At 63.0% G+C, this 13,347-nt stretch overlaps 1 protein-coding gene across 6 annotated transcripts in view; it reads left to right on the forward strand.

The window, feature by feature from the left end:
* Window positions 1-13,347, forward strand: part of HSPG2 (heparan sulfate proteoglycan 2) — a 101,834-nt gene that overhangs the window by 57,485 nt on the left and 31,002 nt on the right. For 4 of the 6 annotated variants that reach the window (XM_051856723.2, XM_051856725.2, XM_051856724.2 and 1 more), the window contains exons 24-39: window positions 40-219; window positions 308-426; window positions 1,060-1,171; window positions 1,368-1,481; window positions 1,563-1,690; window positions 2,044-2,130; window positions 2,516-2,565; window positions 2,866-2,960; window positions 3,150-3,290; window positions 3,477-3,668; window positions 8,867-8,959; window positions 9,279-9,359; window positions 9,563-9,793; window positions 11,611-11,724; window positions 12,933-13,060; window positions 13,193-13,279. In XM_051856723.2, coding sequence (XP_051712683.1) covers window positions 40-219; window positions 308-426; window positions 1,060-1,171; window positions 1,368-1,481; window positions 1,563-1,690; window positions 2,044-2,130; window positions 2,516-2,565; window positions 2,866-2,960; window positions 3,150-3,290; window positions 3,477-3,668; window positions 8,867-8,959; window positions 9,279-9,359; window positions 9,563-9,793; window positions 11,611-11,724; window positions 12,933-13,060; window positions 13,193-13,279 — 1,952 coding nt within the window. Of the gene's footprint in view, window positions 1-39; window positions 220-307; window positions 427-1,059; window positions 1,172-1,367; window positions 1,482-1,562; window positions 1,691-2,043; window positions 2,131-2,515; window positions 2,566-2,865; window positions 2,961-3,149; window positions 3,291-3,476; window positions 3,669-4,635; window positions 4,675-5,094; window positions 5,197-5,702; window positions 5,916-6,619; window positions 6,704-8,866; window positions 8,960-9,278; window positions 9,360-9,562; window positions 9,794-11,610; window positions 11,725-12,932; window positions 13,061-13,192; window positions 13,280-13,347 lie in introns of all 6 variants that reach the window. The other 2 variants (XM_051856722.2, XM_070079129.1) reach the window with 1 other exon arrangement.

Raw genomic sequence — 13,347 nt, forward strand, 5'->3', positions numbered from 1 at the left:
AGGGACAGGGCCCAACCGCCTGTCCACCCTGTGTCCCAGGTGACCTCCTACGGGGGAGAGCTGCGTTTCACAGTGACCCAGCAGCCCCAGCCCGGCTCCCCGCCGCTGCACGGGCAGCCCCTGGTGGTTCTGCAGGGCAACAGTATCACCTTGGAGCATCGCACCTCCCAGGAACCTGTCCCCGGCCAGCCCAGCTCCTTCACTATACCCTTCCGGGAGGTGAGCCCAGCCAGGCCCCTGCTCTCCTCCTCAGGGTGTCAGCCCCCCAGGGGTCAGGCCTTGAGTACGTGGGCTCTCTCCCTGGCAGCAAGCATGGCAGCGGCCTGACGGGCAGCCAGCCACACGGGAGCACCTGCTGATGGCACTGGCGGGCATTGACGCGCTCCTGATCCGGGCATCCTACAGCCAGCGGCCGGCCGAGAGCAGGTGTCTGGGACCCGGGCGGGAGGACGGGAGAGGGCTCAGCGAGGGGGGGTTGCAATCCAGGGGGTGCTGTGCAGGGCAGCCAGACCACCAGCCCTGCTACTGACAGGTTGTGTGGCCTTTTGCTGCCTCACTTTTCCCATCTGTAAAGTGGACATTATAGCAGGGCTTCCCTTGCAGGGCTTCTCCTCCATCAGGCTCCCTAGAAGCAAACCTAAGACGGGCAGTGGAGTGAAAGTGATTCACAAGGAGGCCTCACAAAAGAGGGAGGGACACAGGAGGGGGTGGGGCCGCACAGGGAAGTGGCCTCAGGTCTGGCGGTCACCTCCTGCCCCAGGGAGCTCCGGGCCGTAAATCAGCCTACAGAGACGTCTTAGTCTGAGGCCAGGGGGCTTGCACCCTGTGTTGGCCTGTGAGCGGTCACCTCACCCTGGCAAGGAAGGTGGCCCTTTGGAGAACGCTGCCTGTGTGAGCCTTTAGCCACAACCCCTGCAGCAGCGGGGGGAGGAGGCCTCAGCTGGGGGCCTGGACTGGGCCCCCACAGCGTGGGGAAGGGGCCGCTGGGAGATGCGGTGAGAAGGGCCCTACCGTGCGGGTTGGCGAGGGCCCACTCAGAGCGGGTCTTGTCGTGCTCAGGGTGTCTGGCATCAGCATGGATGTGGCTGTGCCCGAGGGCACTGGCCAGGACCCTGCACTAGAAGTGGAGCAGTGTACCTGTCCACCTGGGTACCGTGGCCCGTCCTGCCAGGTGAGCCCTGCGCCCCACTGACCTGTCCATCCAGCTCTCTTTGTGGTGCTCCCTGGCTCCTCCTCATTCTTGAGCTCCACCCCCCCAACCTCCCCATGCCCTCTCCACAGCCCCAGCCACTCACGGGACTGTCCAGGACTGTCCCAAACGGGTCCCGTCCAGGAAGCCCCTCCCACGTCCCCCTTTCTGCCCCCAGGACTGTGACACAGGCTACACACGCATGCCCAGCGGCCTCTACCTGGGCACCTGCGAACGCTGCAGCTGCCACGGCCACTCGGAGGCCTGCGAGCCTGAGACAGGTGCCTGCCAGGTGAGTCCCGCCCACCCTCCTCCCCACCGGGCATCTGTGGCGTCCAGGAGCCCAGCCTGAACCCGCATTCTGTCCCTCCAGGGCTGCCAGCACCATACAGAGGGCCCTCGGTGCCAGCAGTGCCAGCCAGGATACTATGGGGATGCCCAGCAGGGGACACCACAGGACTGCCAGCCTTGCCCGTGCTACGGAGCCCCTGCTGCCGGCCAGTGCGTCCAGGCCCTGCCCATGCCTGCCCTTCCCAAGCATGTCCACCACCCCCTCCCCATACCCCTTCCTCCCCGTTTTACCACTTCCACAGTGTGTCACTTGGTATATGATACACGTGGCCTCGGGGCCTCAACTTGCCCATCTGTGAGATGGGGATGTCACCCCAACCTTAGCGCCAGGTGTGTGGGACTCTAGCACAGGGCCTAGCCCATAGCTGGTGCTCAGAAGGCCCGTATTCACTACCCCACCCTCCCCTGACACCCACCGGCCCCAACCCCGGTTCTGAAGGAGGCTGGGGCAGAGAGCGGGCACGGCTGCCTTGCTAATGGGAGTTTTGCCCCTGTGTTCTCAGGGCTGCTCACACGTGCTTCCTGGACACTGATGGCCACCCCACCTGCGACGCCTGCTCCCCGGGCCACAGCGGGCGGCTCTGTGAGAGGTGAGGCAGGGGGGCACAGATGGGGCCCTTGTTCCCCCTGGGGGAGCCAAGAACTTCTTCCTCTCACCATCCGTGGGCCCCAGAGGCAGCTCGCTGGCTCCATGGGGGGCTCAGCCCCTGGGCCAGCGTTCAGGACCCTCAGACACCCAGGCCTGCATTCCAGCCCCAAGCCTGGCCAGGTTTTGCTGAAGGCCCTGGGCTCGGGGCCTGATCAGGCTCATTCTCTGGCGCACCCCACTCTTCTCCCTCGTGTTTCCCCACTGTAAATGGGTAAGTGAGGTGGATAGGTCTCCGTCAGCACCGTGAGGCCACGGAGGCCCGCCCGGGCCTGGGCTGACGGCTGCCCCTCCAGGATTCTCTTCCTGCAATGCGTTCTGTCTTGCAGGTGTGCCCCCGGCTACCACGGCAACCCCAGCCAGGGCCAGCCGTGCCAGAGTGAGTGGGCTCAGGGAGGGCTTTGTGCTTGGGCTGCCCGGTGTCCTCAGGGTGGGGGCGAGGCACAGGCTTTGTTCCTCTGCGACCTGGGGCGGGTGGCTTCGCTTCTAGAGTCTACTTCTTCATCTGTCAAATGGGATGGGAGCAAACTCCCCCCACCTCCCGGGGCTAAGAACGGGGTGCCTGCCTCAGATCAGCTCCCCCTCTCGGTGCTGAGCCGGGTACTGGAAGAGTGGCGGGGACAGGTGGGCTTGGTGGTGGGCTTGGGTCTCCAGCTGTGACTCCCCCCCCCCACCTCAGGAGACGGCCAGGTGCCAGAGCCCATAGGCTGTGGCTGTGACCCCCAGGGCAGCGTCAGCAGCCAGTGTGATGCCACTGGCCAGTGCCAGTGCAAGGTCAGTCCCACCCTGTCCTTTCCAAGCCCATCTGCCCCCCAGCCTGGGGTCTGGTGGGAGCCGGGACCTGGGCACAGGAACCAGGGCAGGGGCTACCCAGAAGTGGGTGGGAAGCTGTCCTCAGAGGCCGCTGGGGGCAGGGGCAGCCCACCGAGGTCCCTGCACCCATCTTCCCATCCGTCCGCCCAGGCCCAGGTCGAAGGCCTCACCTGCAGCCACTGCCGGCCCCACCACTTCCACCTGAGTGCCAGCAACCCCGACGGCTGCCTGCCCTGCTTCTGCATGGGCGTCACCCAGCAGTGCGCCAGCTCCTCCTACACGCGCCACCTGGTAAGAGCCCATGGCCAGCAGCATCCCCAGGCTGTCACCCACCTTGGCACTGGAGCCAGCACCTCACAGTGTACCCCTCTGATGTCCCCCACACTCCCCAACACCCCGTCTCAGCCAGCTGCCCCACCCCCACCAAGATGTCTGCCTCGGCACCCAGGCTGACACAGGCCCTCCCTCCCCTGCCAGATCTCCAGCCGCTTTGCTCCTGGCGACTTCCAAGGCTTTGCCCTGGTGAACCCTCAGCGCAACAGCCGCCTGACGGGAGGCTTCACCGTGGAACCCGCGCCCGAGGGGGCCCAGCTCTCTTTCGGCAACTTCGCCCACCTCGGCCAGGAGCCCTTCTATTGGCAGCTGCCGGACGCATACCAGGGAGACAAGGTGTGACGCCCAGCGGGGGCTGCAGACCCCAGGCCCCTGCCAAGCACGGCTTTGCCTCCGAGCTGTCTCAGTGGGCAGGCGGGCCGGCAGGTGTCTGCTCCGTTTCTGCCACGTCGGGGCTAAGTGTGAGGCTTCTGGGGTGTCGTAGGCCTCGGTCTCACGCCCAGCCCTGCTGCTGCCCCACCGGACACCTCTGATGAACCTGGACTCCAGGGAGACCCGGGGGCCTGCGGCTTGCGCCGGGCACTGCTCAGGGTCAGCTGCTGCTGATTGTCAGCTTCCAGGCAGGCAGGCGTCCGGCAGATAGGTCCTAGGCAAGGCCCTCGGATCGCCAGGACAGAGGAGGCAATTTGGGGTTCGATCATTTGCTGACTTAGTTCCCTGCCGTGCACCGTCGGCGCTGTGCGTGGTGTTGGGTGCAGTCCTGACTCCAGGCCTTGCGAGTACTTACTGAGCACCTGTTAAGTGCAGGGCACTGTGAGCTAGGTGCCACTGCTGCCCCATCTCACACGGGAGGAGAGAGAAAACTGACCTCACATCCCACGGCTGTAGTGGGTGGCAGTGCTGGGATTCGAACCCTGGTCAGCAGCCACCGTGCGGTGCGCCACTCATCAGAGAGCACTTGTCTTTGCTACTCCGTGGTCCAGTGGGAGGTGCCGGCACTGGGAACGGTGTTGCAGGGGGCGGGGTCTTAGTGATGGACTTAAGGGCCCCCTGCTCAGCTGTGCTCCGGGAGCAGCGAAGGCCACCTTGTGGTTCCCAGGGGAGGTAGGATTCGGCAGCACCCCCAGGGACCCAGGAAGGGAGCTCTGCCTTGGACAGAGCCTGCTACCCCCGCCCCCTCCCTGGGCTGCCTGCTGCTGTGGCCTCTTTCTCTGTTCCTCCTGCTTTGGCCCCCTGCTGCCCTGCCCTGCCCCTCTCAGACCTTCCTCTGTCTCTTCTCGTGGCGTTTCTCTGTGCCCCACAGAGGGAGGCTGACTTCGTGCGGATGCGCCGGGCTCACCAGGTAGGCCGGTGATGCACATGGCACGAGGCCAGTGTGATGTGGGCATGTTGTGTTCTTGTGAGCCCTCGGCCCGGTGCCCAAGGTACCGTGGGTCTGCATGAAGACAGCCAGCACCGGTGGTCCTCTGGTCAGGGCACTACTGTGCCCCCTGGTCCCTGTGCCCAAGGTGGCAGGGAAACTAACCTGATGCTAATCCCTAGGAGTTTGTCTGGACCCCGGGTTCCCCCAACAGTTATCTCCTAAGCAGCCACCTCTAATCCCCTGGTGCCCATGCACCTGGAGGAGCCCCGTGTGCCTGCCTGTCTCCCAGTCCGTGTGGACCTTTCTAGCCACCTTGTCCATGGGTAGGAGACCCTGCCCATGGCTCTGATGCCGGGACAGTAGGAGGGCTGATGTGGCCTGTGCCCTCCACCCCATCAGAACCGCACGTCCCTCTCAGAGGAGCAGTGGCGGGCAGCTGTGGCAGCTGGGAGGATCCTGGGGCCCCCAGAGGGCAGAGGCTGGGCACGGCAGGCATCACAGGTAACTGAGGGCCTGGCCAGGACAGGCTGCATCTGGGGCTCCAAGGAAGAGACTGGATCCAAGGCCCCTGCAGGCTCTCCCAGGCCGTGTCCCCCAGTTCCGGCCCCAGCCTGACCCCCAGTCCATTCCGCTGTTGTCCTGGGGAGACAGCCTGGAGCCACCTTGGGTGGTGCCCCGGGTCAGGGGCATAGTCAGGCCCCAGGAGCACCTCCCCTACCCGAGGCCGCTGCGGCTGCCTCCAGCTCCTGGCCTTGCCTCGGGGAGAGGTCTGCCCCTGTCTTGCTAGGCACCCTCTGGAGGGCTTCTCCCCAGCAGCCCCAGCCCAGAGTCACCGCCCCACACCCAGGAAGCCCACCTGGCTCCTGAGGTCCCGGGTGGGGCAGCGGGCCCTGGCACTCGGGTCAGTAGCACAGCACTGGCGGCTGGCTGGGCCTGGCTCCGCGTGGGGCGGGCGTGCTGTCTGTCCCTCGGCTTCTTTCCCTGCCCTTCCTCTCCTGCCCCCGCAGGTGGACGAGGCCCAGAGGCGCGTGGACGCCGAGATCTGGCAGCTGCTTTCCAGCTTTGCTGCCCGCCCCCGACCCCCTCCCCGGGGACCCTCCACCCACTCCCGGCCTGCCGCAGCCCTGAGAGCCGCTCCCCACTCCTCCTCCCTCCCCTCCTCCTTCTCCTCCTCTTCCTCTTCCTCCTCCTCCTCTCTGTCTCCTCCAGCAGGCCCCCAGGTATGTGCCAAGGCCCCCACAAGGGCCCCTCCGCGCCAGAGTGCTGTGTGGCCTTAAGTCACTTCTGAACCAGCTTGTACCATTTCTCATACTACCTGGACTGTGACTTCCTGGCAGTCAAAAAGCAGCGGAAGTCGGCTGTTGCGCTTTTAAGATTTAAAGTGCATTTATTTGAAAGGCAGAGTGACAGAGGGAAAGACGGAGAGATTTTCCATCTGCTGATTCACTTCCCAAATGGCCGCAACAGCCAGAACTGGGCCAAGAACTCCATCGGCTCCCACATAGGTAGCAAGAGCCCGAATACTTGGGCCATCGTCCGCCGCCCTCCCAGGCGCAGTAGCAGGGAGAGGGCTCGCAGTGGAGCAGCCAGGACTGAAACCGGCGCTGTGAGGTGGAATGCAGGCACCCCAAGCAGCAGCTTACCCCGCTGCGCCACAGTGCCGGTCCCTGGTGGTACATGAAAAAGCCACTGCATTTTACCATGTTTGCCAGTGTGCCACGTGGATCTGTGGCCCACAAGGGGAGCCCACAGTACAGGAGGAGATGCTGGCCCAAGCCACGCCCAGAGAGAGGCAAGCCGGGCTTAAGGTGGGAGTGTGGGGGTCCCGCCCCCTCCCCGCCTCTGGGCCCCCCGTCCCGCATCCACCACCTCCGCCCGTGGGCGCCCACCGCCCTCCACTCTCACTGCCTGTCCTCTGTCCTAGTTCGCTCTCTCCTACGAAGGCTTCTCTCTGCTCCCTGGGAGCCTCTATTACTGGCAGCTGCCCCAGGCCTTCCTGAGGGACAAGGTAACGGGGAGTTGGGGGAGACAGGGGGGTCAGGATCAAAAAAATCCCAGATGAGGCCTTTGTAAGTGCCCTTTACGTGGGCAAGCTGAGGCCCACAGAGGGGAAGGGGCTTGTGTGGGGTCCCACATCCAGCTCAGAGCGCAGCTGAAATCTTGCCCACCTCTTCCCTTACCCTTCGGCGAGGCCCTGGCCCTGGCACAGGGGCTGTCTCCATGGGAGGGGTTCTCCGGCGCCTCCTCTCTCGGCTCCCTTAGACCTGAATCATTCACTCATTCATTCATTCCTGAAGCACTGATTAAGTTACTGTGGGCTGTAACTCTGTAAGAGATGTATGTATTTAGTTGAAAGGCAGCGTCAGAGATAGAAAGAGACAAAAGGAGAGACTCCCATCCTCTGGTTCACTCCCTGAGCTCCAGCCAGGTCTCCCGCATGGGTGAATGAGGCCCAGGCACTTCACTGCTTTCCCAGGCACATTGGCAGGGAGCTGGATTGGAAGTGGAGCAGCCAGGACTTGAGCCAGAGCTCTGAGAGAGGGTGTGGGTGTCCCAGGTGACTCCACCCCTGCACCATGATGCCCACCCACCTGCACCTGTGAAGAGCCCCCCCCCGCCCCGAGCTCAGCATCGGTCTGATGATCCTTCCTGTCGTTGGCATTGGCGTTGGTATCAGTACTAGTTTTGATACTGCCTCCGTCTGATCCAAAGACAGTTTAGAACGCCCCGGAAGAATACACATAATAAGTGACAGCTGTAGAATAACACCCAGCGCAAGCGAGGGGAAGGAGAGGCCTGAAGCCGGGGAGGAGCTGGCAGTGTGCTGAGTGCATCCCCTTGCATGTCCTGTGTTGCGTGATCCTTGTGATACCCCTTAAGCGCATATTGTTTTGTTTCCATTTCCATGGGAACAGAGTGGGGCTCAGAGTGGTTAGGTGATGTGTCCAAAGCTGAACAGCCAGTAAGGCTGGAATTGGAACCCCGGTCTTTTGGGCTGTGGTGTCTGCCCGCTTACCCACTGCTCTGTACACGCCTGCAGCTTGCTAGAAAGCTGGTGGCCAGGGATGGCATCCAAAGTAAACAGGAAAGCAGTTGTGTCACGGTGCTTTGGTGGTGTCCCTGAATTCCCTACCGCGCCCTGAGCTTGTGCAGAATGTCCCCGGGGCCTGGCAGTCAGCAGGCAATTGATGGCTGCCCCCCGACTGAATGTTGAACGCACAGATGAACACACAGGGCAAGCGTGGTGCAGCGTGGCACTGGCTGGACACCTGCCCTGGTGGCAGAGCTGGGGTCTCAGCTGCCCGCGTGAAAGCCACTGCGGCAAGCGGAAGAGCTCTTCCGGTCCCGGGCAACAGAAAACCCAGGTCCAGCCGGCGCATCGGCGACCAAGAACCTGTTGGCTCACGCAGCTACAGAGGGCGGGGCCATCTGGTATCAGGCATGGCTGCATCCAGGGGCCCATTAGGGCTGTGCCTCGGTTGGTGTCACTGTCCAGCTTCTCATGTGACTAGAGAAAGGAGTTGCTCTGTTTCAGTAGAAAGAGAAGGGCCAGGGTCCCTTGTCCATCCCTGATGGGATGGACAGGGGACGTGGTGGGACGTGCAGGTGGGCCAGGCCTGGCTCGCTGTCCAGTGCAGAGGAGCAGGGGCCAGGCCCCATGAGCCACATGGCCTGCAGGTAGGGGAAGAAAGCCAGATGCAATCTGCAGAAAGGAGGAATGGATTCTGGGAAAACAAAAGCCACCTGCCCAGGAGGCGAGGACCCCCAAGGGGCCACTTGCAGCCAGAACCGTGGCTGAGAACTTGGCAACCTTGTAGCCTCCCTGTGGCCTCACTGCAGTTATCGTGGTCTGCTTCATGGGAAACCCCTGCCCCTGAAAAGGGACCTGCAGGGACCCTGGGACGGTAGAGACTGGGGAACCCCATGGAACAGGAAGGAGGATGCCTGGGGTCTTGCCCCACCCCCCATGCCGAGACTGTGGAGGAACTGAGACACCACAGGCCACACACCCTGACCTCAGGGGTGGGGGGTGCGGCACAGGTGCAAAACATCCTGAGGAGGCTCTGCCCCTCGCCTGTCCAGTCGAACACACAGCCCCAGCAGGAAGCGCACGGACACACAGCCCCAGCAGGAGGCGCACTCAGCCTGTGCCCCTGGCTTGCCTCTGCAGGTGGCGGCTTACGGCGGGAAACTGCGCTACACCCTCTCCTACACGGCGGGACCGCAGGGCAGCCCCCTCTCTGACCCTGACATCCAGATCACGGTGAGCACCCCCACCCCACGCCCCGGGGGCAGAAGGCACTGTCCGCACCGAGTCCCTCCAGTTCAGCAGGCACTTGGGCCTGGCAAGGGCTGGGGGCTGCACCCACACCCCCAGCCCCAACCTGCCCGGGTGAACACGACCCAGGCCAGGGCATGGCTGCTGGGAGGAGGGGCGGTGGCCTTGAGACATAAGAGCTTGGGAGTGCGGGGAGCTGGGGGACTGCACATTACAGAGGCTGGGACAGGTGGCTGGCCCCTCCCCCTGCCCCGCGTCCCCAAGCCTCTGCATGCCCTTCTCAGTCCTGCTGGTGTCTCACCAGGGTAACAACATCATGCTGGTAGCCTCCCAGCCTCCCCCGCAGGGCGCTGAGAGGAGGAGCTATGAGATCGTCTTCAGAGAGGTGAGAGGCGCTTGCCCCCCCGGATCCCCACCCTGATTCGGAGTCTGGCTTTGAGGCTGCCAGCCGCATGTGGCTCCCCCATCCTCCCCTCCCAGCCCACCCTCAGTGCCTGGAGGGCAGGCGTTGGGGGCGGGGGCCGCAGGAGCAGCACGCATACCCCCGCGCCCCTCGCCCATGTTGGTGGTTCTGCCCCTGCCCCCCAGGAATTCTGGCGCCGGCCTGACGGGCAGCCAGCCACCCGCGAGCACCTCCTGATGGCGCTGGCCGACCTGGACGAGATCCTGGTGCGCGCCACGTTCTCCTCCGTGCCGCTTGCAGCCAGCATCAGCGCTGTCAGCCTGGAAGTCGCCCAGCCCGGGCCCTCAGACGGACCCCGGGCCCTTGAAGTGGAGGAGTGCCGCTGTCCCCCGGGCTACGTGGGCCTGTCCTGCCAGGTGAGTGTGTGGCTGGCCCAGCCCCTCTGCTCAGCCACAGCTGGTCACGTGGCACTGCCGTGGCCCGTAGTTCATAACTGGCTGCTCTTAGTCTCGTGTAGTCCTCCCAGCAGGTGAGATAACTGATACGTGCAGTTACCCCCTTAGTGGATTGCAAAAGAAAAGCAGAGGCCCTGAGGGGTGGGTGACTCACCCCTGCTTACCTGTGGCAGAAACTTATGGAACCCAGGTCTGATGGACACCGAAGCCCAGTGTGTCCTAACCACTGGGCAGTACTGCCTCAAGCATGGGCTACGCTGGAGGTTAAGACCCGCCTCGTGCCTTCCAATGTGCCTCGGAGACAGGCAGACTAGAGAAACAGAGATGACCAGCCCTGAGTGGAGTGTGGACACGCACAGAGGGGCGGACACAGGGAGCCGGCGGGTTGGTGGGGGGGGGGGGGTTGGAGGCAGGAGGGCCGAATGCGCAGGTGCTCAGGGTGGTGCATGGGGAGAACTCCAGGCAGCAGGGTCACCCCCCAGAAAGCCCAGGAGGGCCCCACTTTGCAAGGCTTGGAGCAAGGCTTCCTGCAGCAGGAAGCTCCCAGGCCGTGCGGGAGCGCTGGGCTCCATTGGAGCTGGGCCAGGGAAAGTTCTGCTGGGTGGCATGGCGGGGAGGGGGAGGGAGCCTGGGTGGAGGGAAGGGTGGGGGGGGCGGAAGTGAGGACGGGCACTCAGCAGGCGCCCAGCTGAAGTCAGGAGGTGAGGCTTGGGCAGAGCACGCCCCCTGCTGGGGACGCCCACAGCAGGAAGTTCACTTCCCTGCCCTTTTCCATCTTTGCTCCTTGGGGCCGTGAGAATTCCCAACCCCACTATGTGGCTTTTATGTTCTTGGGGTTATGAAGGAGGGGCCCCTGGGGACCCCACCACCCTTGGCGCACATTGTCCACAGCGAGACAGAACAGATCCCTGGACCTGGCTCTGGGTGGTGCAGAGGGAAGACCAGAGCAGGCGCCGCAGCAGAAATGCTGGGTTTTGGTTTTGGTTTCGATTTTTGAAGATTTATTGATTTATTTGAAAGGCAGAGTTACAGAGGGAGAGAAAGAGGTCTTTCATCCACTGGTTTACTCCCCAAATGGCCGCAATAGCCAGAACCAAGCAGATCCAAAGCCAGGAGCTTCTTCCAGGTCTCCCACATGGGTGCAGGGGCCCAAGCACTTGGGCCACCTTCCGCTGCTTTCCCAGGTGCATTAGCAGAGAGCTGGATCGGAAGTGGAGCAGCCTGGACTTGAACCCGCGCCCTTGTGGGATGCTGGCTTAACCCTTTAATGCCACAGTGTCGGCCCCAGAAATGCTTGGTTTTGAAGCCTGTGGCTGCACATACCCATGCATGAAAGCCTCGCTGGGTTTTGTGTGCTCTGGCCCCTTCCGCTCTGTTCAGTGGGGGCATCGCAGCCCTGGGGAACCTGTAAGGGCTCGTCCGGAGCTGGGGTCTTTCCCGTTAGGTGCAAGGATTTTTAGGCAGGACCCTTGCTGCTGAAGGAGTTTCAGGGGACTGAGTCCTGGGGATGCAGAAGCAGTCTCCACTAGGGGTGACTATGGTTTCACCAGATTCAGAGAGGCTGCAGCCACACGGCAGGGCCGGGAGACACTGTGTGGCTCTGCATAGTGCAGGCAGTGAAGGGGGAACATGGGGCTCAGAGTCACCAAGAGCGGGCTTGGGTTGGACGGCTGGGCCCAGGACTGCCCCAGCTCGGGGGAGAGGGATGCGGGGCCTGCTGACTCTGGATGCGACTCCAGGCTTGGGAATGGAAACTGACCCTTCCCTCTGCCCCCCAGGACTGTGCCCCTGGCTACACGCGCACTGGGAGTGGGCTCTACCTCGGCCACTGCGAGCTGTGTGAATGCAATGGCCACTCAGACGTGTGCCACCCAGAGACCGGGGCCTGCTCGGTGAGTGCCAGCAAGGCTGGGGCCGGGGGTCAGCTGGCTGGGCCTGGGTGGGGGCCCAGGGCTGGGCATGGACAGGGAGGGGTGGACTTGGCAAGAGAGGCCTGGGTCTAGGGCAGGGTCAGGGGCACAGCCTGTGGGCAGGGCACCTGGGGGCTTCCAGAGCTGTGGAACACCGTTCTTTATGCAGACAAGCAAACAGCCAGCAAAACTAGTTTGTACTAAGGATCTGTGGTTCTTACTGAACCTCAGTCTCTTATCACCAAAGTGACGCGTTCCCTGGTAGAGGAGTCAGACCAGAGACCAACCAGAAGGCAAGGAAAATCCTCTGCCTGGAGCGGGGGGCGGGGGGCTCGCCTGCCCCCTTTTCCTGCAGGTTCGCTCTGGTACACGCACTTTTCCTTTACAACCACACAAAGGGCCTTTGTGCTGGCGCGTCAGCTGTTCTCACTTAGCGGTGCCTGACCCTCTCTCCTAGCATTCGAGTTGTTTGGTTTTGTTTAACCTCCAGGACCGTTCAGAGTTTGTGTGTTGCCCTCTAGGGGTCACGGTCAAGGGCCAAGTGGTTGTCAGAGCCACAAGCTAAACCTGGAGCCCGGAACTTGCCGGGTTCCCGCTGCAGCCGCCTCTCTGGGGGAGGATGTGTAACCCACACACACACGCGTTTTCATGTTGAGGCATGTGTGTCCCTCTGCCTACCTTGGATCTTATGTTTAGGTATTGAGGTAGAAAAGTGTAGGAGATATAATCAGCATCTTTTTCACTACTATTTGGATGAGTATTTTTCTTTTTATTTATTGTTTTTATTTGAGAGGTAGACGGAGCTCCCATCCCCGAACAGCAGCTGGGCCAGGCCCCTATTGGGAGCCAGGGCTCCATCTGGGTCTCCCACCTGGACGGCCAGGACCCAAGTACTTGAGCCATCATCGGCTGCCCCCTGGGGTGCCCCCTGGGGTGCGAGCGGGGACAGGGGGTGTGGGCGTCCCAGCTGCCATGCCCCGCCCCAGGGCTGCTTTTCCACTGACCCAGTTCCCTGTTCCAGGGTGTTTATTTTGTTTCCACCTCTCGGAAATGCATGTCCTTGTCACAACATCTTTATGCCCCTCCGCAGCCCTCTCTGTAAGGGAAATCCACGTGCTCGGAGCTGGTGGGTCAGGCGCTGCACTCCAGCGTCGGGGAGGGCTGGGGTGTGACGTGCTTGTGCCCCACAGCAATGCCAGCACAACGCCGCCGGGGAGTTCTGCGAGCTGTGTGCCCCCGGCTACTACGGAGACGCCACGGCCGGGACGCCTGAGGACTGCCAGCCCTGTGCCTGCCCACTGACCAATCCGGAGAACATGTGGGTGCCCGTGCTCAAGGCCCAAGGCTGAGGAGGGAGGACCCGGCACCACGCTGGCTTCCAGGCCGGAAATGGAGGGAGCCAGTGGAGGCTGGACTTCCTGTGACCTGACCTCTGCCCCGCCCTCCTCAGGTTCTCCCGCACCTGTGAGAGCCTGGGAGGCAATGGGTACCGCTGCACAGCCTGTGAGCCCGGCTACACCGGCCAGTACTGCGAGCAGTAAGTTTGCAGAGGGGAGGGTGAAGGAACAGGGCAAATGGTAGCCCCCGAGCTGGGAGCCCTGAACG

The sequence above is a fragment of the Oryctolagus cuniculus genome, chromosome 7 (genome assembly GCF_964237555.1).
Source record: "Oryctolagus cuniculus chromosome 7, mOryCun1.1, whole genome shotgun sequence".
In the NCBI taxonomy this organism is placed as follows: Eukaryota; Metazoa; Chordata; class Mammalia; order Lagomorpha; family Leporidae; genus Oryctolagus; species Oryctolagus cuniculus.